The sequence below is a fragment of the Heptranchias perlo genome, chromosome 24 (genome assembly GCF_035084215.1).
Source record: "Heptranchias perlo isolate sHepPer1 chromosome 24, sHepPer1.hap1, whole genome shotgun sequence".
NCBI classification, from domain to species: domain Eukaryota; kingdom Metazoa; phylum Chordata; class Chondrichthyes; order Hexanchiformes; family Hexanchidae; genus Heptranchias; species Heptranchias perlo.
In genome coordinates this window covers 12,840,437-12,863,045 of record NC_090348.1, presented here as the reverse complement: position 1 = coordinate 12,863,045, position 22,609 = coordinate 12,840,437, and the positions used below count along the sequence as shown (strand labels likewise).

Genomic DNA, 22,609 nt, shown 5'->3' with positions numbered 1-22,609 from the left:
TGGAGAGTAGGCAGCAAGGCCATGGCACCAATTCTTCGACCCGTGCTCCCTCTGTGTGCAGCTCCCCGCTGGGAGGGTAAGATCAGTGACTGGACCCTCAGAAGTAACAAATACCTGGGGCACGGAGGAAGAAACGTGACTTCAACCACACCAGACCACTCTTGTACTTTTTTGTTTACTTTCTACAACTCTTGTCGCTGCTCTATTTTATACTTTCTTTTCCCATGCCCTCACTCTTTATGCATTACAAAGACGCAGACATCACCTGGTGCCACCCACGTTCAACTGATTCCCATGAGCTAGCTATTTCTCTTGCCGGCTTTTCTCGCATTAAAGCCTTGTACGCTGCCTGTCTCGGAGGCACCGTTAAAGTGTGCCAGTGAGGAGCAGTTTTGTGAAAGATGGGTTTCCAATTGGACAAGACAAAAACAACTTGCTTTTATATAGCACCTTTAACATAGTAAAACATCCTAAGGTGCTTCACAGGAGCATTATCAAACAAAATATGTCACCGAGCCACATAAGGAGATACTAGGACAGGTAATCTAAAGCTTGGGCAAAGGGATAAGTTTTAAGGAGCGTCTTAAAGGAAGAGAGAGAGGTGAAGTTTAGGGAGGGAATTTCAAAGCTTAGGGCCTAGGCTGAAGGCATGGCCGCTGATGGTGGAGTGATGAAAATCGGGGATGTGCAAGAGGCCAGAATTGGAGGAGCACAGAGACCTCGGAGGGTTGTAGGGATGGAGGAGGTTACAGAGATAGGGAGGGGCGAGGCCATGGAGGGATTTGAAATCAAAGATGAGAATTTTAAAATCGAGCTTTTGTCAGACCAAGAGTCAATGTAGGTCAGCGAGCACAGGGGTGACGGGTGAATGGGACTTGGTGCAAGTTAGGATACGGGCAGCAGAGTTTTGGATGAGCTCAAGTTTACAGAGGGTGCAAGATAGGAGGCCAGCCAGTCGAGTCTAGAGGTAAGAAAGGCATGGATGAGGGTTTCATCAGCAGATGAGCTGAGGCAGGGGCGGAGATGGCCGATGTTATGAAGGTGGGAGTAGGCGGTCTTGGTGATGGGAGTGGATTATGTGGTTGGAAGCTCATCTCAGAGTCAAATGGGATGCCAAGGTTGCGAATGCTCTGGTTTAGCCTCAGACTGTGGCTGGGGAGAGGGATGGAGTTGGTGGCTAGGGAATAGGGTTTGTGACGGGGACTGAAGACAATGGCTTTGGTCTTCCCAATATTTGTTGGAGGATATTTCTGCTCATCCAATACTGGATGTTGGACAAGCAGCGTGACAAATCAGAGGCAGTGGAGGGGTCGAGAGAGGTGGATGTCGTTGGCTTACATGTGGAATCTGATGTTTTGTTTTTGGATGATGTCACCGAGGGGCAGCATGTAGATGAGAAATAGGAGGTGGCCAAGGATAGATCCTTGGGAGACTCCAGAGGCAACAGTGCATAGTAAAATGTCCCAAGGCGCTTCAGAGGCGCGTAATTAGACAAAAATTGTCACTGAGCCAAAGAAGGAGACATTAGGTGACCAAATGCTTGGTCAAAGAGGTAGGTTTTAAGGAATGTCTTAAAAGAGGAGCGAGAGGTGGAGAGGTTTAGGGAGGGAATTCCAGAGCGTAGGGCCTAGACGGCTGAAGGCACGGCCGCCGGTAGTGGGGCAGTGGAAGTTGGGTGACTCGTGACACTAATGCAACAGTGTTTGTACAAGAATTAGGGAAGATGAAAAAAAAATTCCGAGTCAGGTGCCACAAACGAAATATAGTACAGCTGATTTCAGACAAACACGTATCTGATCCAAGCACAGAATTCCAATGTCCCAAATCATTTCCCATTCACAGTCATTACACAGAACTTTCAATCCATTCATAACTCTTAAATGCAAAGCCCAGATTCCAGCAGAAAGTGTTCCAATTATTCATTTATTTATTGCTCACTATACCGAAGAGTCAGTCCGCGGCACCAGACAGTTTCTGTACACTGTGTAACCCTCTGGTAAAAGATTATATTTGATGTGTTTAATTTACGGATTTACTGATTTTATTGACTGCCGTATAAAATGGAGTCAATTTTATGAGTTACCACCCAGGGTACAGAATGTAGAGGGAGGGAGAGTATATAGGGAACTCGGGCGTACAGATGGATGCACCTGCTTTGTGGCCCACACAATTTTCTAACCATTGAAATCAATAGACGAAAGTCATGCAGGCTGTGAATCAGGACATGCTCATGTTGCATTATGCGCACCTGTCATGCGAAACCCTGCACGGGAGCAATGAATCGTCAAGTTTACCACATTATAAAATCAAAATGACTCCTTTTCAAAGCAGTCTGTAGAAATCATGACCCAAATGTAACGTTTCTTGATAGACTAATTCTGAATTTATCAGGAGTGAATTGTAGCTGTCAGCAAAAAAGTGTCAAACAAAATTGCTCTCATGTCGTTAATTCTCCCCTTATTGATAAAACTTTTTTAAAAAAAGAATTAATTTTTGTTTTTGACTTTTTAAAAATCATTCAATAATCTGAAGTAGAGTTACAGACAAGACTGTATATTGAAAAACAGGATGTCCATTTTCCTGGCCCTTCCCAACCCCCTCCCTCCAACCCTCCATCCCCTCTGCCCAACAAAGGTGGTAAGTCAGCAACAGACAGGGCCTAGTACTGGAAAACTAAGGAAATTGGATCTAAAGGAACACAGGGTTTTTGGCTAACATTATTCAAGTCAGTTCTTTATTGGGGTTTTCCCATATTTTACCAGGAGGAGGTATTTCTGTTAAGAGACAAGGAGAAGGGTTCAGTCAAGTGTCTTCCACATTACTCGTGCCTATTGTACTGCAAGGTGTGCCAAAGCACCAAACTGGAAGCTAGAGTCCAGTGCCCTTTGGCATGTCATTGTTACCTGAGTGCTGGGTCTTTCTTCCAGTGTCCCTATCACTGCTGAAACTGAAAGGAGACGAAAGAAGGCATTTACTGGCATCTAAATCCAGAGGTAGCAATGGAAAAAACTCCCTGGACAAGTTGGAAATAACATGAACCCAATTTATTCCCCTCCAAGCTCGTTTGTTCTCAGTGTGTCTACCCCAGTGCTGCCCCCTGGTGGTAGTGTATGTTCTAGCTCCTAATCTCATGCTCCATAGTTATGCAAAATGTGCCAGGGAACTGGAGGGTAAGCAGTGTGACTCATTTGTTCAATAAGGGAGAAAAGGATAAAAGGGTAACCATAGATGTCTAGTGTCAGTTGTGGGCAAACACTTAGAATCCATATTTCAAGATCAAATTAGTGAGCATTTAGAGATGCACTTTATAATCAAGGCAAGCAAGCATGGATTTGTAAAGGCAAGCTGTGTTTGACAAATTTAATAGAGTTTTTGAAGAAGTAACTGATTGTATAGATAAAGGAATGCAGTAGATGTAGTGTATATGCATGTCCAGAATGTAGGGGTGATGGGCGGAAGATGAGCCTGTCCCCTTCCTCCTCTCCCTCCCCCAGATCGAGATTTCTGATGGAGGGCAAATGGGATACAAACTAGGTAGATCTGGGTTCTTTCCCATCCCGCTGTTTGATTAGCGCCCTCCTCCACCCAGGAATTTTGGGCCTCAGGACAATTTCTACTGGAGCACAGAAGGCTAAGAGGAAATTTGAAAAAGGATTTTACAAATATGAAGGGTGAATAGGGAAAGACTATTTCCTATGATTGAGGAGACAAGGGATTATCAGCATAACAAAAAATTATTAAAAGAGTGAGGAGAGAAGGTAGGAGAAATTTATTTACCAGAGGGCTGTAAGAGCATGGAATGGTTTGCCACAGGGAATAGTTGAGGCAGAGAATATCGGATCTTTTAAGGGGAGAGTAGATAAACATTTGAATATAGGAAGACACAGGGCTATGGGGAAAGAGCACAACAGTGGAATTAGCTTTGAATTGTTTTAGCAAAGATTTTATATATAAGTTCTGCTTTATTACACAAGTTTCATTATAGCTACTTAAAGAAAGGGTGGGACAGTAGAGGATGGCAGACAGCTGAGGGCCATGTTTATCCTTAAATTCAACTGTGGAGCCCACCAGACTCCATGACAATGGGACTAGAGAATGGCTGGGGCAGCAGCGATTGTAACTATGCACTGCTGAGGGTCCAGAACAGACTTCCCTCTTTGCAACACTGTGCCTCAGCTGTCTTTTCGTTGCTGCATATTATAAATATAAGAAACAATTTTCTGAGTTTGTGCTGTCAGTAAGGTGTCATGGCTGACGACGCGAAGGGGAAATCGCAGGAGTACGGCCTTCGATTTGCAGTCAGCTGGAGGCAGCCTGAGTGTAGAAAACTGACTCTCTGGTATAAGTTTTACATTGTACAAATCTAACAAAATGGGAGCTGTGTGATCCACAGCTTCACAACCTCTGACAGGATTGAGAGCAACAGATTTGATTTTACAATGTGCAGGACCCACTGAGTCTCAGAACTTCCTCTCCACCCCCTTTTTTTGGGCAGTAATAGATTTTCCATGTCCTGTTACTGGCCATCCCCATGATTGTGGTTAAAGACTGACTACTTTCAGCAGAATTATAAGATGCCTTGAGATCATAAAGGGAGTGCTGTAAATGTCCGATAGTGCCAGGGTGATTTATAGTAAAAATTAAGGATATCCTTTCATGCAACCAGCTTTTTATTAGTCACTAATGTACAACCAAATAGAAGACCCTTGAACTGTCAGGAATTTACAGGGAGGATTAAGTATGAATGTCATCATTCAAAAGGGAATTGGAAATGTATTTGAAAAGGAAGATTATAAAAGGATGTGGGGAAAGGGCAGGGTAGTGGGAGTACAGTAGGCAGCACCGGTTCAAGTGCTAACACCAGCACAGGCACAGAGGGCTGAATGGCCTCCTTCTGTGCTGTAATTTCCATGAACAAGGTTAACTGTTTGTTTCAATGAGATTATAAAATCCAGCACGATGAACTTAAACCTGGGACAGCTATTGCAGTCTGAATTTTGTCTATATTTTATTTATTATTTTAATGGTTTCTCTGGACATGGGGAATGGGCAACTGTCACCAAAGAAGGTACCACCACAAAGCCACAGCTGCTATCAGCCAGCCAGCGTTAAGGGCTGGCTTTGGATGGTTGCCTTTTATATCTTACTTTTCCCCAACAGTACACGGGTAGTTGTCAGGGAGCGCATCTGGGGAAATCGCAAGCACGTCTGTTCATTTCTGTCTATTCATTTCGTTGGAGCCACATGTCGATGATCTCCCCAGACGCCCTTCCTGTAGGGGGCGCCGGCTCACAGCGTTCTGCTCTGGAGGTTTATTCTAATGGAAATGATTGCACATGATAGTCTACGGTCCATTGATGTACAAATTAAATGTTGCATCAGGGGAGAACAGAATTGGGCTTAGGACTGATGTTCCCCACAACCCATCTTTAATGTTTAGTCTCACGTGTGAAAAAACAGCCACTTGGGCAAGATATTGCAGCATTTATGGCTCCTGTTGAACCGTACACTGGCATGAGTCAACGCCATCAGAAGGAAATAGGAGTGAAGGGAAGAAAATTTAGAAGAAAGGCTATCACTGTTACAGCAGCGTAAAAGTGACACGAGTCAGCAGTGCCTGAGCCACACCCACAGGTGTGGAGGTCATGAAAAGGATCAGATTTTACAGGTGTTTAGAGGGGGTACCTTCCAATTGGCAGAACTCGAGCGTGCAATTAGCATAAAGCTCAGCGACCATGGCTCTCCCTCAGATCATGTCAAAATAGCACGAAGGTTGTAGCAATTCACAAGATAATCATGGAAAGGAAGGCCATTCAGCCCATCTTAATTCATCCATCCACGAGATCCTGAAGTCCCTAACATCCAACTGTTTTTTAAAAAATTCCTGGATTGTCACCTCACTATTTTTTCTAGCAGTCTATTCTAAGTGTTAATCACTTTTTGTGCGAAGAAGAGTTTCTTCGTATCGATCCTAAATGTAACTTTTACTAGCTTGAACCTGTGTCCCCTTGTCCCATTCTTGCAATTTACTTTTAATATTCCCTTTAGCTACCTTGTATGCCTTGATAAGATAACATTTCAGATGCCTCCTTTCCGGGCTGAAAAGCCCAGGTCTCTCCAGTCTTTTCTCATATCGCAGACCATTGATATTGGGGCTCAGCCTCTTTGCACTGCCTCTAGAGCTGTCTATCTTGTGTCTGGATATCCTGAACTGGACATAGTACTCAAGGTGTGGTCTGAGCAGAGCCCTATACAGTTTTAATTTGAGTTGAAAGGATTTAAGTTATTTTAAGACCAACATAAGAGAGTTGATCAGCACAGATCCTAGACAGAAATCTAAACTAATTTGAATTTGTTTAGTTCTTTGAACTAAAAGTTTGTATTTCTTGTAAAATGGCAGAAATTTCCATTGCACAAAATTTAAATCTGAAGTGTCAAAATTAAATATTAAGCCAATTTTTCATGTGTATTGTTGATTTTGGAAACAACGGTTTAATGATTTAGATCGAACTGTGAGTTCCATGGACTGGGGCCAGTCTGAGTTAAGCTAAACCCACTATCTGATGAGTGATTTGCTCAACTCTATGGCCAATAACCCCAAATAATCTCTGCTCTCTACTGCTATAACTTCACTAGCCAATAACAATAAGGTAGCTTCTTAATGTGCGTCATTTTAGCCTCCGACTGTCACAGTCTACTTTGTGGAATATTAGAACGATGGTGCAGTGACGGACTGTCCGGTTGCCTTTTCTCACTTCAGTAGCACTGACATCAAACATTATAGTCCTGTCAAAAAGTCTCTTTCTAAAGCATTTTTTAGAGGGTGTTGAAACTTCAAATTAAAACAACATCTGCAGAATCCAAGTTAGTAAAATCGGATGTCTCTGGCTAGCAGCAGGATGTCAGCTAACCCAGCCAATGCTTGGCTAAGATTCCCGGAATAGCTTGGGAATTTGCTCTGGTCTTCAGCCGTTGAGCTTTACAAGGGAGACTGAGAAACAACACAAATTTTCTGATTGCAGCATTCTTTAAAATAGTTAGAAAACCAAGTAAGAGCAACATTTGGTGGAGAATAAATTTTGCAAAGCTTTTACTCAGAACCTTAGGTCTTGTTCCATTACTATATGCGATAATGAAAAGAAAGCTTACAGCAAAAGAGGGAGTGTCATCATCTGAACTCCCTTTGAAACTGAGATCAACAGTATCAGGGAGCTGAACATTTTCAGTTGAAATGATTTCATTACAGAAGCATCCGCTGACAATGACTGTATCCACTGACAGTAATTTATTTGGTCAGGCAGCATCTGTGGAGAGAGGAAGATCGGGTTAATGTCAGACGAAAGGTCATGACCTGAAACATTAACCCGATCTTCCTCTCTCCACTGATGCTGCCTGATCTGCTGAGCGTTTTTCCAGCATTTTCTCTTTTAATTTCAGATTTCCAGTATCTGCCGCTTTTTGCTTTTTTGACAGTCATTCAGTTCTCTTGCGCTGTTACACTCAGTTGACCCTCCTTACCTAGTTTAAGTTTGCCAAAGAGGATTGGATTTATTCTGAGACTGCCAGAATTCCCTGCCCATCCAGACTCAAACATAGACACACTAGACTGTCAAGGATACATCTGCATTAGATCACCATATGAAAAAGTAACAATCAAAAATTACATATTCGTAGACGTAAAAGGCATTTGTATTTGTTGCTGATTCTCAAGATACAGGCACCAACATGTCATGAAAAGGAAATTTTAGTAAGTCATTGGCTATACATGTGTAAAGAGACATTTTGTATCTCCTCATTCACATGCAATATAACAGTAGATGATGGATAGTGACATGCTCCAGAAATGGAGCCTCGCTGAATTACCCCATGGAGTGTTCTTTGATCTTCAATAGATTGAAGTCAATGAGTAATCAAATTCTACAGCTGATCATTGTAGATTATTCAACGTGCGTGGTGGGTTTGAGGGTAAGCATGTAAATAATTTTGTAGGACTTCACATCAGAACTCAGACCTTCTGAAATTCAAACAGACTAAAACCAAAGTTCAAACCCATGCTAAAACAGAAAGCAGTGGGAAGGAATTAGGGGGCAGGGAAGGAGAAAGCTGCCATCCATTACCAGACAAATGGATCCCTTGGCTGCATAGACACACCCTCAGAATGCTGGGCAGGTAAACACACATACCGCAACTTGGGCTGCATTTATGCTTCAACTGTAGGGTTGGTGCAAAGAGGTTTCACTTCACGCTTAGAGATTTCAGTGCAAGTCTGGAGTCGGGGCTCAACATAATTCTTGAAGCAAAGTGGATTGAGGATCTCATCTCTGGGTCAGGCCGGACTCTGGATTTACACTATAACTTTATAGTGAAACTACACCAAACTGACACAACCGCTGTAATGGAAATGCAACGATTTTGAAGTGGTTTCCACTTGACAGAAATGCTACAATTCCAAAGTATGCAGCCCATCCCGAGCCTGGAGCAGAGCAATGTGAGACCCCTAGAGGGGGGAGTTTCCTACTGCTTGGGTTTGACACTGCATCGACTGTATCTCCATTGCGGAAGTGCTCGCGTGGTTCCCTGCTCCCTGTTAAACTTATTGACGGAGGAATTAAAAGTTTGTAGTGTAGACAGTCCTGCCTAATCTCTTGAAATTTTTTAAGTTAGCTGATGCGAGAGGGACTCTGTGTAAACCCGCACCCATAGAGCTCTCTTCTGGTCCGGAAATGTGCAGTAGAAATGAACAACAATACAACTTGCATTTATATAGCGCCTATAGTGTGGAAAAATGTCCCGCAGTGCTACACTGAAGCATAATCAAAAAGGTAAATGCCAAGCCAAAGGAGGTACTAGGAAGAGTGATGAAAAGTTTGGTTAAAGAGGTGAGTTTTAAGGCAACTCTTAAAGGATGAGCAGGAGGTGGAGAGTGGAGGGGTTGAGGGAGGTGGAGAGTGGAGGGGTTGAGGGAGGTGGAGAGTGGAGGGGTTGAGGGAGGTGGAGAGTGGAGGGGTTTAGGGAGGTGGAGAGTGGAGGGGTTTAGGGAGGTGGAGAGCGGAGGGGTTTAGGGTGATGGAGAGCAGAGGGGTTTAGGGAGAAAATTCCGGAACATGGGGCCTAAGTGGCTAAAAGCACAGCCACCCATGGTGGGGCAAATGAGGGGAGTATGTATGAGTGAAGTGCACTAATGAAGTACGGCCTGGCTGAAACTGACACTTGGCCACCAGTTTTGAAGCTGTCTTTTGGTATAAACATACCGCTGGATGTATATAGCCTTCTAGCTGAATATCAGAGAACAGATGCCTCATAAACATAGCCGCTAACGCAATAAAAACATTGAAAGCATCAATTACAAAGATTCCTCTCATCCACCAGGCAGATCAGAATGAGTGAATACAAAGCCACTGGACCATTCATGGTAAATTGAATGGATCACACATTCCCCTCTCCCAGACTACTAGGGAATCCAATTTCTTAAATGAGTAGCTACTAGACCACTGTGAAAATCAAATGGATTGGCTACAGGAAATACCACTAAAAACTATTCAAAACAAACCTACTTATGACTTGTTTTCAGTTGGTAATGCAAGGCGGCCAGAAAGACACCTAGAGATGGGGTAACATTTTAGCTGTTTAATTCAAACGTATTGATCAATTTCTTAATTTGTTAATGGGGATTAATAAATCATCTAATGTATTTTGTAGATCTCTTTGAATTATAACAGCCAAGAGCTTAAGGGTAACTTTAGGTCACTGGGATATTTTGTGTGAAAGATTGATAGATATTGGCAGTACATCCGATCTACCCCAGGTTAGTTTCAGATTCCAAGAATTATACCAAACTCCTCATTTGGGTGCAATCACTAACAAAATGATGTGTCGGCATGTGTTTAAAAATAGAATTTTCATTTAATAGCAACTTGTGGAGCCAAACCATGTCCCCTCAGCACAAACGGTTCTAGTGTTAATGAAAATAAAGAGGGATGAGATCATCTATAACAGCCTTTCTATATAAAAACTTAAGAAATAGGAGCAGGAGTAGGCCATACAGCCCCTCGAGCCTGCTGCACCATTCAATCAGATCATGGGTGATCTTCAACCTCAAGTCCACTTTCCCGCCCGATCCCCATATCCCTTGATTCCCTTAGAGTCCAAAAATCTATCGATCTCAGCCTTGAATATACTCAACGACTGAGCATCCACAGCCCTCTGGGGTAGAGAATTCCAAAGATTCACAACCCTCTGAGTGAAGAAATTTCTCCTCATTTCAGTCCTAAATGGCCGACCCCTTATCCTGTGACTAAGCCCCCTAGTTCTAGACTGTCCAGCCAGGGGAAACAACCTCTCACCATCTACCCTGTCAAGCTCTCTTAGAATCTTATATGTTTCAATGAGATCACCCCCCATTCTTCTAAACTCCAGAGAGTTTATGGAATATACGTGGGGTCCACAAGTCCAGTATTAACTGATGTTATGGCATTTGTACATACAGTTTGTGTCCATTGACAGGATTGATCTTCAAATCCATACATAAGTTTTATTACTGCTAAAAAAAAAACATTGGTTTCATATTAAGTCACGGAATAGCATGCCTGGTAAGTGTCCTGATCTGAGATTTTTGAAAAAACAGCAACTTTGATTGACAATGAACCATAAATGGGTATGATTCCACTTAACTCCGTCAACCCCTGAATGCTCAGTAGGGACCATCTGAACGCTAACTGGTTGAAACAAGTTTTAATTTGGACAAGTGAGCAATATTTCAGGACTGTACAGCCTCGCACTGGGGAAAGCTGTCTGGAGTTAAAATAATTGCTCTTAGACGCTCCATTTTTTATTGTTTGTAATGGGGGTTCATATTTGGAGTTAAACTAGCTAATCTAATAATTAGATTTTCACAAACTTATTTGGGGCTTGAAGGAGATGAAAACAAACAGGGGCTGTATTAATCATGGTGCCAGACTGCGCTGTGATTCCTTCCATTACACTGGGTGTGAACTTACATGAGAGTTCTCCCACGGAAGAGCCGAGGAACCTGTAAAAATGGCGTTGACATGTTTACGACGGCAGATGAACATGAGAAACCACACAGAAATTTGCCCATAACCCCCCCCCCCCCATATAAAGCTAAATTTATTGTAATGATCATAGTCCATTGGCACATCCTACAGAGCCATTGGTATTAATAGTTTATACTGTTCTGAAGTGTTCCATAATCTCCCAGCAGAGTGATAATACTTGTGTAACTAACTCCAGGGTACACTTTTATACATTTTATACATTTCACATTCGTAACTCCAAGAATTGTTTGACCCTGTATCAGTGATATTACTGGCATATGTTATCAATGGTTTTAGTTGATAGAACTATCAATGTTGAAGGTATGTTCACCTCTGCCACCACATACAGTGATATGATTCCTTATTATAATGACTCAGCACTGTTTAAATAGAAGAAGTCACTAAAGTTGATCAAGTAAGCTTGTAGGAACATAGGAACAGGAGTAGGCCATTCAGCCCCTCGTGCCTGCTCCGCCATTTGATAAGATCATGGCTGATCTGTGATCTAACTCCATATACCTGCCTTTGGCCCATATCCCTTAATACCTTTGATTGCCAAAAAGCGATCTATCTCAGATTTAAATTTAGCAATTGAGCTAGTATCAATTGCCATTTGCGGAAGAGAGTTCCAAACTGCTACCACCCTTTGTGTGTAGAAATGTTTTCTAATCTCACTCCTGAAAGGTCTGGCTCTAATTTTTAGACTGTGCCTCCTACTCCTAGAATTCCCAACCAGCGCAAATAGTTTCTCTCTATCCACCCTATCTGTTCCCCTTAATATCTTATAAACTTCGATCAGATCACCCCTTAACCTTCGAAACTCCAGAGAATACAACCCCAATTTGTGTATTCTTTTCTCTTAACTTAACCCTTGAAGTCCGGGTATCATTCTAGTAAACCTACGCTGCACTCCCTCCAAGGCCAATATGTCCTTCCGAAGGTGCGGTGCCCAGAACTGCTCACAGTACTCCAGGTGCGGTCTAACCAGGGTTTTGTATAGCTGCAGCATAACTTCTGCCCCCTTGTACTCTAGTCCTCTAGATATAAAGGCCAGCATTCCATTAGCCTTATTGATTATTTTCTGCACCTGTTCATGACACTTCAATGATCTATGTACCTGAACCCCTAAGTCCCTTTGGACATCCACTGTTTCATCTAATCATCACTGATGGTTGCTTAATAGGGTGCTGGGACCAAGGAAAGCAGCTACTCAGAGGTATAACTTGTACGGTCAGTGATGTAGGGCTGGATTTTCCTCTTGCTGACAAGGTGGGATTTCCGCTCACTGCTGTGATCTCACTGTAACCCTGACGCATTTTCCTGGGTTTGGGCTCATACGTTATGCAAGACAGGCTTCTGGCAGGATCCCCACCACTAAAGGGGGAGTCTATCTTTGCAAGGCTCCAAAATTCTGGCAAGACCTTTTGGAGGGCTGAAGCAGCCCGAAAAGGAATGCCACAATTTTTTTTAAAAAGGCCTAGGCTGAGATCGAGGCCTAAAAAGGTAAGTGTACAAGGCCTGTATGGAGGGAGATGAGGCTACTGCCAGGCCCTTCTCCCTCTAAGCAATGACTTTGGGTGCCTACTGCCTCACCGATTCTGTAGTGTTTCTACCAGATTTTGACTGTTTTGCTTCATTTAGTTTTATGAAACAAGAAACGATTTTGCAAAAATTCCCATAGCAGTTGAAATGGGTGAGGTATGGAAGGCACTTGTTTGAAATGGCTTTCTTGAGTTAAATTTATTTATTCATGTTAAAGTGCTTTCAGTTCTATATATTGGTGCATCAGTGTTGGTTAAATGAGGAAGATGTTCACTTAAGGGACAATATTCCGAATGCGCATGGAACCTGGTTCGCTGAAAACACACATCAGGAAATCGTAGAGGTTCTTTAGAAGTAATATTTTCATCCTTTAAATAATCTATGTATAAATGTGTAATACAAATCTAATAACAATGAATCCTTTTCCAATACAGTGCGATGGAAGAAGAGATCAAGGTTTCAAGAACTCAAACTATAATGGATGAAGACGACGACATTGCAGACAGGTTGCAGAAACGAGAAGAACGACGCCAGAAACGTCTTCAGGAGACCATGGAGCGTAGGCGTGAATTTGACCCAATAGAAAAAGAAGAAACTCGAGACATTTCAAAAGAAATCAGAAGAAATGAAAGGGAGGAGGAGGAGGAGAAGAACCAACGGAATGAGTGGCGACAAGAACCAGAACCGGAACCAGAACTCGAACCTGAACCCGAACCCGAACCAGAACCCGAACCGGAACCTGAACCCGAACCGGAACCAGAACTGGAACCAGAAGAGGTGGTGATAGAAAAAGAGGAGATTGTAGAAGAAAAAATTGAAAAACCTTACCAAATTGAAAAGGTAAAAGAAATAGCTCTACTGTCAAAATGGCGACCATCACTTTGATCTCTTTTCCTAGCCTTAAATCTCGTTACTGCATAACATGATTTCCATTTTAACACATGTACAGGTATAAAGATAGGCGCAGGAATAGGAACATCTGTCCTGAATGTTTTGGATCACCCAGGCGTAGCAAATAAAGGACAATTGGGCAGGGAGGACCCTACACATCTAATGCAGGTTTTCCATCTTTTAAACTAATGGGTGGAATAATCAGGTGGGCTGCCTTGATCTTTTTCAGATGATTCAGTGGCCCCGGGCACTGGAACTAGACAATTTACCCCAATACGTTTTCATTTGATTAACTACACACAGTTTAATTTTAAAGTAGCTATGAATTCAGCACTTTATCTTTGACTCTTAAATAATCTGCAGTCAATTCGTTCCCCTACCTTTGCCTCAACACTTCAATCCGATGTTTGTAAGTGGCTGCACCAACAGGATATTTCCATTCTCTGCACACTTCCATATTCAGTGCCAAATTCTGGTTAGTTTGAACTACAGACTCATGTCCTCTGCAGATTAGATTAATGTTGAAGTACTCAATTCACTTATAACCATTAATGGGCAGCAGTGAGAGGAAATGTTTATCCCCTCTGTCTGGATGGGATTCAAATTGAGCTCCAGGGGTGAGAAAGCAGTGCTGGTGCTGCAGGAGAATTCATTGCTTTCTGCAATTGTAGTACATTATTTTATTCAAAGCTCGCTTTGGTATTTTGCTGGGTTTCTCACAAAGCTGAAAATATGAGGTGGAAATTCATCAAAGGTGATAAACAATCGGCAGCCCATTTTACACTCCGCCCGATTCTCTTTTCAATTGGCTAAAATCAACAGGCGGATTGTAAAACGGACTGTCGATTCACTGGCACCTGTTCTTGCTCTACTGCCCAAGAACCATTTCTACCCCTATGCCTTTGAAAGTCTTGTCAGTATCTCAGTCTGAATTTGGGGGAACTAGAGAATAACACTTTGTAGGGATTTCTTAATAAGGAACTAAATAAGATCGGCTAAAGCAGCACATAGCAAGAATCGGATTGGGTATCTTGTGACCCAAGTGCCTTTACCCAGTAGGCCATTAAGGAGCTACTCTCAGCTGAGCCTGCAATTGAGGTGTCATGGCCTCAGGGGCCTGGGATCGGGAACGGTAAGAATTCAGCCAGGGTTCTTGCTGCTGATTGTTATTCAGTCATCACCGCTGGAAAGTCCACGTGTATGGACACTCAGTGAGAAGAGGATCAGGCTCTGCTGTAACGCCCACCACAGCTGAACAGTCTGCCGAGACTCATACTCTAGGCTTGCACATGAAGAACGGCATCTGAATCAGTTGTCAGGAGAGGGAGAAAATGAGAAAAGTGCATTTTACTTATATGGTTACAATTATATAAAAAAATGATAGAGTAGGTTTTATAATAATCATTAAAATAAACTCAGTTCATAGGCCCCGGCTACTTTGATTCTGGGTGGGAGGTGTGTCACTCACCCTCCCCACCAATTTATTTGGCACGTGTTATGTCACCTTGCTCCAAATCCCAGAATTGTCTTGATGGGCCCCCCAACTCTTTGTGCATGGCTGTGGCCAACAGTCTGCGTTTGATGCAGACAATCAGCATTTTGGGGGTATCACTTCAGACTGTAAGTGATTGAAAGCCATTGCATACCATGGGTAGGAATTTTCACACACTGGGGAGGAGGGGGGGGATGAAGAAATCATGAGTGGTGTTTTGGGAGGGGGGAAGCAAGAGAGGCTAGAAGCAGCCCACCAACTTGCCTACCTGGAAACTATAGGCAGGTTGCCAACAAATTTCTCCCCTTTAATTTTAATAGATAGAAAATGGAGGGTATTGTGCCCACAATTTCCTGATATTTTTATAATTGCAATAGAATGATTAGAAAAAAGGCAATAATGCAATTCAGCAATTGAAGGAGAAAACTGTTTTAATTCATATAAAGTCACAAAACCCGCACTTTCTGCCTGAGTCCGACCCTCATGGTTTAGACTAAGCCTAGATCCAGGAGTCTTGAGTTTCCCGTTTTTGCTGCACAGGCCCAATTTTCCATATTCCAGAATTTACAGCACCAAAAACAGGCCATTCGGCCCAACTGGTCTATGCCGGCATTTATGCTCCACACAAGCCTCCTCCTACCCTACTTCAACTAACCCTATCAGCATAACCTTCTATTCCTTTCTCCCTCACGAGCAGCTGTTACAAGCTGGAAACTTCCTTTGCTCTGAGACAGGCGTAATACGAGCACTTCAACACCTACTGATGCTGGTTGAAGTTAATGTCCAAGTGAGCAGAGAAGACGACAGAGGATTAGGCTGTGGGGTAAACATTTCCGTGGATCTTAATGTTGAGGCTCGAGACAGACCACTTGCCCTTCTCATGAAGTCATGAGTTTACTTGTGGGTTTATGGTCATCCTCACAAGTGGATTGATCATACCACATTCTGTTTGCAGTACTGTGTTTAAAAAATAGCTCAGAACTTGTGTGGCCCAAGAAAATCAGTTGCAGCTAATGTGTCGCGGCATTTTGTAACTGTGCCTAGACCAAATTTTTCACTTCACAGTATTTCTCCATAAAATCCGATTAGTATGATGCTATTCTTGACACCTCCTGGCAGCCTCCTGCTTCTGCCTTCCTACTCTTCCACCCCATCTGGGACAGCTGTCAGCCACTCCTACCACACCAGATGCATAGACATTATGGCAAGGAGGGAGACCCTCGCAAGCTGCCCCATTCACCTTGCCTACCACCACTGTTCCTACTGCTCCCAGGACAGAGGTGGCAGTAATGCCTGGGACAGTGGCAGAAAGTCTCCTGCTGTCTCTTTTGGGAGGGGGGGTTTGGAGGTGGGGGGAAGGGCCCTGTAGTGGATACTTCTCCATCCCAGTAAGCCACATACCCGTACAGTTTTAGGCCTAGGCTCAGGAGCGAATTAAAAACTGTCTGTTCTTCCCTCATTTTTGGGGCAGCTGTGCCCCCTTTAAAAAGTCCCACCCCTTCAGGTGCCGCGTCAGTGATCCCAGCGCAGCACCACCAGAATTTCCCCTATTGGCAGTGGTGAGCTCCCATTTCCTGCCAGCAATCCTACTGGGAGCCCCCAATTATTATGTAGCCCTTATGACCCCTGAACCAGAAAAATGGGCGGTGTCACTAGGCAGGAAAAGGAAAATCAAGGCCTTACTGTCAGAGTTTATAAGGGGCCTCTGATGTGTACATTCTGAAGGATCTTATTTTTTATATGTGCAGTAATTGAAGTAAAACAGACAGGGCTAGAGTTTCTCCTTTGGGCACAATTGGGAAATTGTGGCCAAAATGCGCTTGAAATTGCACTGGTTAGGTTAGGCCTCAAGTTTCTGCAAAAATTAATTTGCATAATCACAAACGTAAAATCTTCCATGAACCAGCTCAATCAGGCAGAGTAATTGAACATAATTGTTTCTTTTTTCTCTCTTTCCATTACAAAGTATCCCTCGATGTATTTAAGAGTGGTAACCTGGTGCAGTTTTATTAATACAGCTGAAATTGGGATTATCAGCAAAAATAAGCATTTTTAATAGGGATGTCCAGTCCTCTGCTTGTGAGTAACCTGATTTAAAAATCAATGAAAATGACTTTAAAAAAAGCTATACTGAAACATTTAGTAGTTTCATTGGTGTACATTAGTCAGTTTCTTAGTAAATTAAATATTTTTGATACGGAAGAACTTTTAAAGCATTCCTCCTAATATCTGTGCGCCTAAGAAAATGAACTTAATTTGAAGAGCCTTCCCGAACCAGCGCAATCATCTTAGATTACATGCTCACGTCCTGGAGTAAGGCTCGAACCCATGACCTTCTAACTATAAAGCGAGAGTGCTACCCCTCGGCCAAGCTGACACTGCAGCCTTTGAGATTCTGTTTTCTGAATTTATTTTCTTAATATAAATTGTGTTTTTGATATACATTATAGGTTGAAGACTGAAGATTAGTAAGTACACACAGGAAAGGTTGAAGGCAAAAACCAATGCCTTGTGCACAGTCAAAATAAGGATTGTAAAAATAAATTGCAAAAATATACACGGGATGTTTCAGTGTAACAGTAAAATACCAAAAATGGTGACAACATTGTTTGCTTTGCTTAAGTCCAGTATTTAGGAAGTGTGATCTAGGTGTACCATCATATCACTATGACCTGTAGAGTGAAATGTCCGAAAGGCCGAACTACATGGCCGGCTCAGAGTCACAGTGAGCTCACGTGTGTGTGCAATGTTGCACTCCGAGTGGTTAATTTTTAGTGTTCTGAAAACATGGGTATGGTGTGAACTCTCTAACACCAAAGACATGGCGCTCTTGAGAGTCAGATAGCCGACCTGATGCCTGAGATACACTGGCGCTTCAGCCACTTCGCATTTATACTAAATCAGTTGTATAATGGCATTATAGGAGTTTTCTAGCAGAATATGACATGATACAAATCATCTAGAGATTGTGTAAGGTCGTCAAAGTTCATTAATATTGGTGATTATTTACCTTTAAGGAATACTTCCCTTTAACACAGTCGTGATTGTTAATATATTCTTGATGAAGTAACAGCACTTTGCTCGATATGCGACACTACGCTGTCTTTGCTAATTATAGGAACATAGGAACAGGAGTAGGCCATTCAGCCCCTCGAGCCCACTCCGCCATTTGATAAGATCATGGCTGATCTGTGATCTAACTCCATAAACCTGCCTTTGGCCCCTATCGCTTAATACCTTTAGTTGGCAAAAAGCTATCTATCTCAGATTTAAAATTAGCAATTGAGCTAGTATCAATTGCTGTTTGCGGAAGAGAGTTCCAAACTTCTACCACCCTTTGTGCGTAGAAGTGTTTTCTAATCTCACTCTTGAAAGGTCTGGCTCTAATTTTTAGACTCTGCCCCCTAGTCCTAGAATCCCCAACCAGAGGAAATAGTTTCTCTCTATCCACCCTATCTGTTCCCCTTAATATCTTATAAAAATAATTAAAAGTCGACAGAATAAGCTGCATCTTTGCAACGTTTTGTGAGCGGTTTGAGTATTAATTATCTGTAGTTGGTGGGTGTTACTTCAATAGCATCAAATCTAACTGGTCCTAATGCAGCATATTAATTAAGTTTCTACCTTCTGTCTTGTTTTTAAAAACAAAAATTCCAGAAAAGCCAAATATGGAAGGAAGAAATTGTTCAGCGCACAGAGAAGAAAATATCAAAAGCAGGCCCAGAGAACGGAGAGGCTCTCCATGAAGAGATTGCACAGAAACATAAAAAAATGGACAGAACATTGAGGTAAGAGCAGAAGTATTACATTCTTTTTATTTCTGCTTGATGTCACTGGGATTCAGGAAGTTACACTTGCAAAGAACGTAATGATTGATGCCAGTGACTAGCACCGTAATTCCTCTTCTTTATGGGTGTGACGAACAACAGCATCTGCACAAACATGAAATAGGCAGTCCATTGTAACATGGCCAGACTGGTGTGTTGTCATAACGCTTTAAAATAACACAAGTCGGTATATGAAAATTTAATGTTCCGCTGATTACACACACCAGAGTTTTTATTCAAATATTTCAAATGCCTTGACATTTCTAAGTCTCTAAATTAGCTGAGGGGCAAATAATGCTGATGTTATTTATTTTACTATGGTTCTGGCAAAGTTTCCAGAAGTATGTTGAAGAGATCGACAAATTTAAAACAATTGCTATTTCCGGGGCCATTCACAGATGCTGACAGTGGATAAGCCATTGTCACTCCAGCTTGTCCTAATGGTGTCCTGGAAACAGCATGAATGAATGGGCTGAGCACACACAATCAATTATTTAATCAAATGTATAGCTTTATTTGCAGTAATTCTATTGTAGTGTCAGCCTTTGCTCAGTGGTAGCACTGTCACCTCTGAGTCAGAAGGTTGTGGGTTCCAGTCCCACTCCAGAGACTTGATACACGTAATACAGGCCGATAATCCAGTACAGTACTGTGGGAGCACTGCACTGTCGGACGTGCTATCTTTCAGATGAGATGTTAAACAGGCGGTACCATCTCAGAATGATGTGAAAGATTCCATGGCACTTTTCAAAGAAGAGCAGGGTAATTCTCCCTGGTGACCTGGTCAATATTTAACCCTCAACCAACATAACGGTGTGCGAATGCCGCCATTATTGATATGCAAATCGGCCAGCAACCTATGGCCAGAAAGAGATACCCTGTGAATTACAAATCGCCACAAGTTGCTGGACGATTTGTGCCGCTCTGCTGTTAGCTTTGTGAAATCGGCATCTTGCCCTTAACCTCCCCGTGAGTTTCTTGAAGTTGCTGCATTTGCACATTAGTTGCATATTAAACTCGCCATAGAAAGTTATGTCTAGTAATTAACAGTGTAAGTACCCTTTTAACAATGTGATAATTGTTAATGGCTGCCAATTAACTCCCTTACCCAGAAAGTATTTTAATTTTTTTTCTTACTTTTCCTGTCTGTCTCTTTTTTCTCTCTTTCCTAATCCAATTTTTCTTTCCCTCTCTTTATTTCTCCTTCTGTACTTGATTTGACATTGAATTCACCCACTCTAATTTACCCTCTTTCTCAGCCCTTCCTCTGTTTATTTCTCAATCCTTAAATCTCGTTGGTTAAGGAGATACACTGTTTGTCCCGTTGTTCACCGTAGGTCCCAGATGCCCTCTTGCCCTCACTAAGCTGTTATCAGCTCGCACTTCCAGCAACTTTGTGGGAAAAACATTTTTGAGCTGAAGGGTGCAGGAACAAGTCTAACTAACAGGGCACGCTGTGAGATGCCCCACTCCAGCAAATTCTGGGCCAATATCTGTGCATTTATCTCACTTTGGGATCTTGCTGTGTGCAAATTAGCTGCCACATTTCCCTACATTTCTACACTTCAAAAGCACTTCATTGACTATAAATGGAAAGTTCCTTCTTTCCATTAGTTGATCACTGATGGGGCTGTACTGCCACGAGACTATACTTTTGGTTGAGTCATACTAAAGGCAGCACACACAAAAGTGATTCTGTTAAACTGACGGGTAAATTCAGAGGCCATGTGCTGTAAGTGGCAAAGCCGTACTTGAAGGGAGCACCGATCAGAGATTGGACTACAACATTGTAGTTCCCATTTCTCCCTTTGAAACTGGCTTCCGAGTGGGAATGCGGGAGTGCTGAATTTTCCTTCAACTCTCAACAAAATTCATTTTTTCATTCCTGTTTACCAACAGCCTTGAGTGTATAAAATCAAGAAAATTAGCAAAATAAATGTTTTTTCATGAATTAACAACTTTTCTGTTGGGAAGAAAGCTAAACTGTTAGTCCCAAATATGACAATTGTGATTTAGATTCTTTTAAACTAGAATTGATCATTAGAAAGTTACAAAGGAGGAAGGCCATCTTAATTCAACCATCCAGAGTGAGTCTGCACTCCTGCGCCCCCCCCCCATAAATCTTCTCTGCACCGCCTCCAGTGTTTGCATGCTCTCTTAGCTCAAGTTTACGGAGCCTTGCTCCCTCCGTAAACTTGAGCTGATCCAAAACTCTGCTGCCCGTATCCTAACTCGCACCGAGTGCCCTTCACCATCACCCCTGTGCTCGCTGACTTACATTGGCTCCCGGTCCAGCAACACCTCGAATTTAAAATTATCAACCTTGTTTTCAAATCCCTCCCTCGCCCTTCCCTATCTCTGTAACCTCCTCCAGCCCTACAATTCTCCAAGATCTCCGCGCTCCTCCAATTCTGGCCTCTTACATTACCTGATTTTAATCGCTCCACCATTGGTGGCTGTGCCTTCAGCTGCCTAGATCCTAAGCTCTGGAATCCTCTCCCTAAACCTCTCCGCCTCTCTACCTCTCTCTCCTCCTTTAAGACACTCCTTAAAACCTATCCTAATATCTCCTTATGTGGCTCGCTGTCAAATATTGTTTGATAACGCTACTGTGAAGCGCCTTGAGATATTTTACTACCTTAAAAGCGCTATATAAATGCAAGTTTTTCTTCTTGTTGAAGTACTCAAGTATAGTCGACCAGAGCACTGTACAATTTGATACGAACTTCCACTAACTTACATTCTACTGCTTTGGCTATGTTGAATTGAATTCCCAAAAATGAAAGCACAGTGTATGAATCCAATGTGCCATGCAAGACGGCCTCTGAGTTTCAATAATGTTTGCAAGCACCCTGATTGCATCCAGGATGGTATGTGTCCATTAAAATGGCTGGACAGCTCTATAAAGAAGCACAGCTTTAAAAGTGATCTGAGCAGACTTGATGGTGAAGGAGTCCAAAGTGTTGCCTCGTAACATTCTGTTTTTTTCCTTTTGGTGGGGGGAGTGCAGCCGTTCAGATTCCAAGTCGACCCAAGAGGCAGAGGAAGCGGCAGCGAAACTTGAGGCAGAGAGGAAGCTGGAAGAGCTGAGACGACGCCAAGATGAGAAAGAGAGCGAGGAGTTTGAAAAAATGAAACAGAAACAGCAGGTGGCCGTAGTGGAGCTGGAGGAGCTGAAGAAGAAACGGGAAGGACGCAGGAAGGTTCGAGAAGAGGAAGAGCAAAAGCGGCAACAGGATGAGGCTGAGAGAAAAGCAAGGGAAGAGGTAAGGGTTCAAATAGAAGGATGTGCTGATAGTGTGAGATGAAGTAGGGCGGGAAGAGGCTTGTGTGAGCTGGCACACACCAGTTGGGCCAAATGGCCTGTTTCTGTGCTGTTAATTCAATGTAAACAAAAACCGAAGAACTAAACATAAGGACTCCTCTTATGGCTCAGTGGGTACGTGCACTGAGTGGTGTGATTATTGATGTTAGATTCTTGGTCTGCACTGCATTAGCCAGGCCTATCGGGCCTCTCGTACATGAGACCAGAGTCTTCCGCCTGAGGATTGTAAAGTCAGGTCTGAGCAGGGCCATATTTCCCCATTAAGCAGAGTAGCACAGAAAAAGCCCTGGGGTAGAAATTCCATGGGGATTCCCCAATCACCTGTCGTGACTCTGGTGATAGATTGTCGGAAAGCCCTGGACAAATGGTATAAACAGGTTTCTCAGGGGTTTTCGCCAACAGGAGATTGAAGAGCCCCAGAGGAAATTACTGGCACCTATCTTTAAAGCGTTGGAAAACCTTGTTTTTTGCCTGAGCA

At 42.8% G+C, this 22,609-nt stretch overlaps 1 protein-coding gene across 6 annotated transcripts in view; it reads left to right on the top strand.

Annotated features, from left to right (window-relative positions):
- cald1a (caldesmon 1a) overlaps nucleotides 1-22,609 on the top strand; it is a 188,821-nt gene that overhangs the window by 130,191 nt on the left and 36,021 nt on the right. For all 6 annotated transcript variants that reach the window (XM_068004781.1, XM_068004779.1, XM_068004776.1 and 3 more), the window contains 3 exons: nucleotides 13,031-13,436; nucleotides 18,637-18,767; nucleotides 21,817-22,072. In XM_068004781.1, coding sequence (XP_067860882.1) covers nucleotides 13,031-13,436; nucleotides 18,637-18,767; nucleotides 21,817-22,072 — 793 coding nt within the window. The remainder of the gene's footprint in view (nucleotides 1-13,030; nucleotides 13,437-18,636; nucleotides 18,768-21,816; nucleotides 22,073-22,609) is intronic.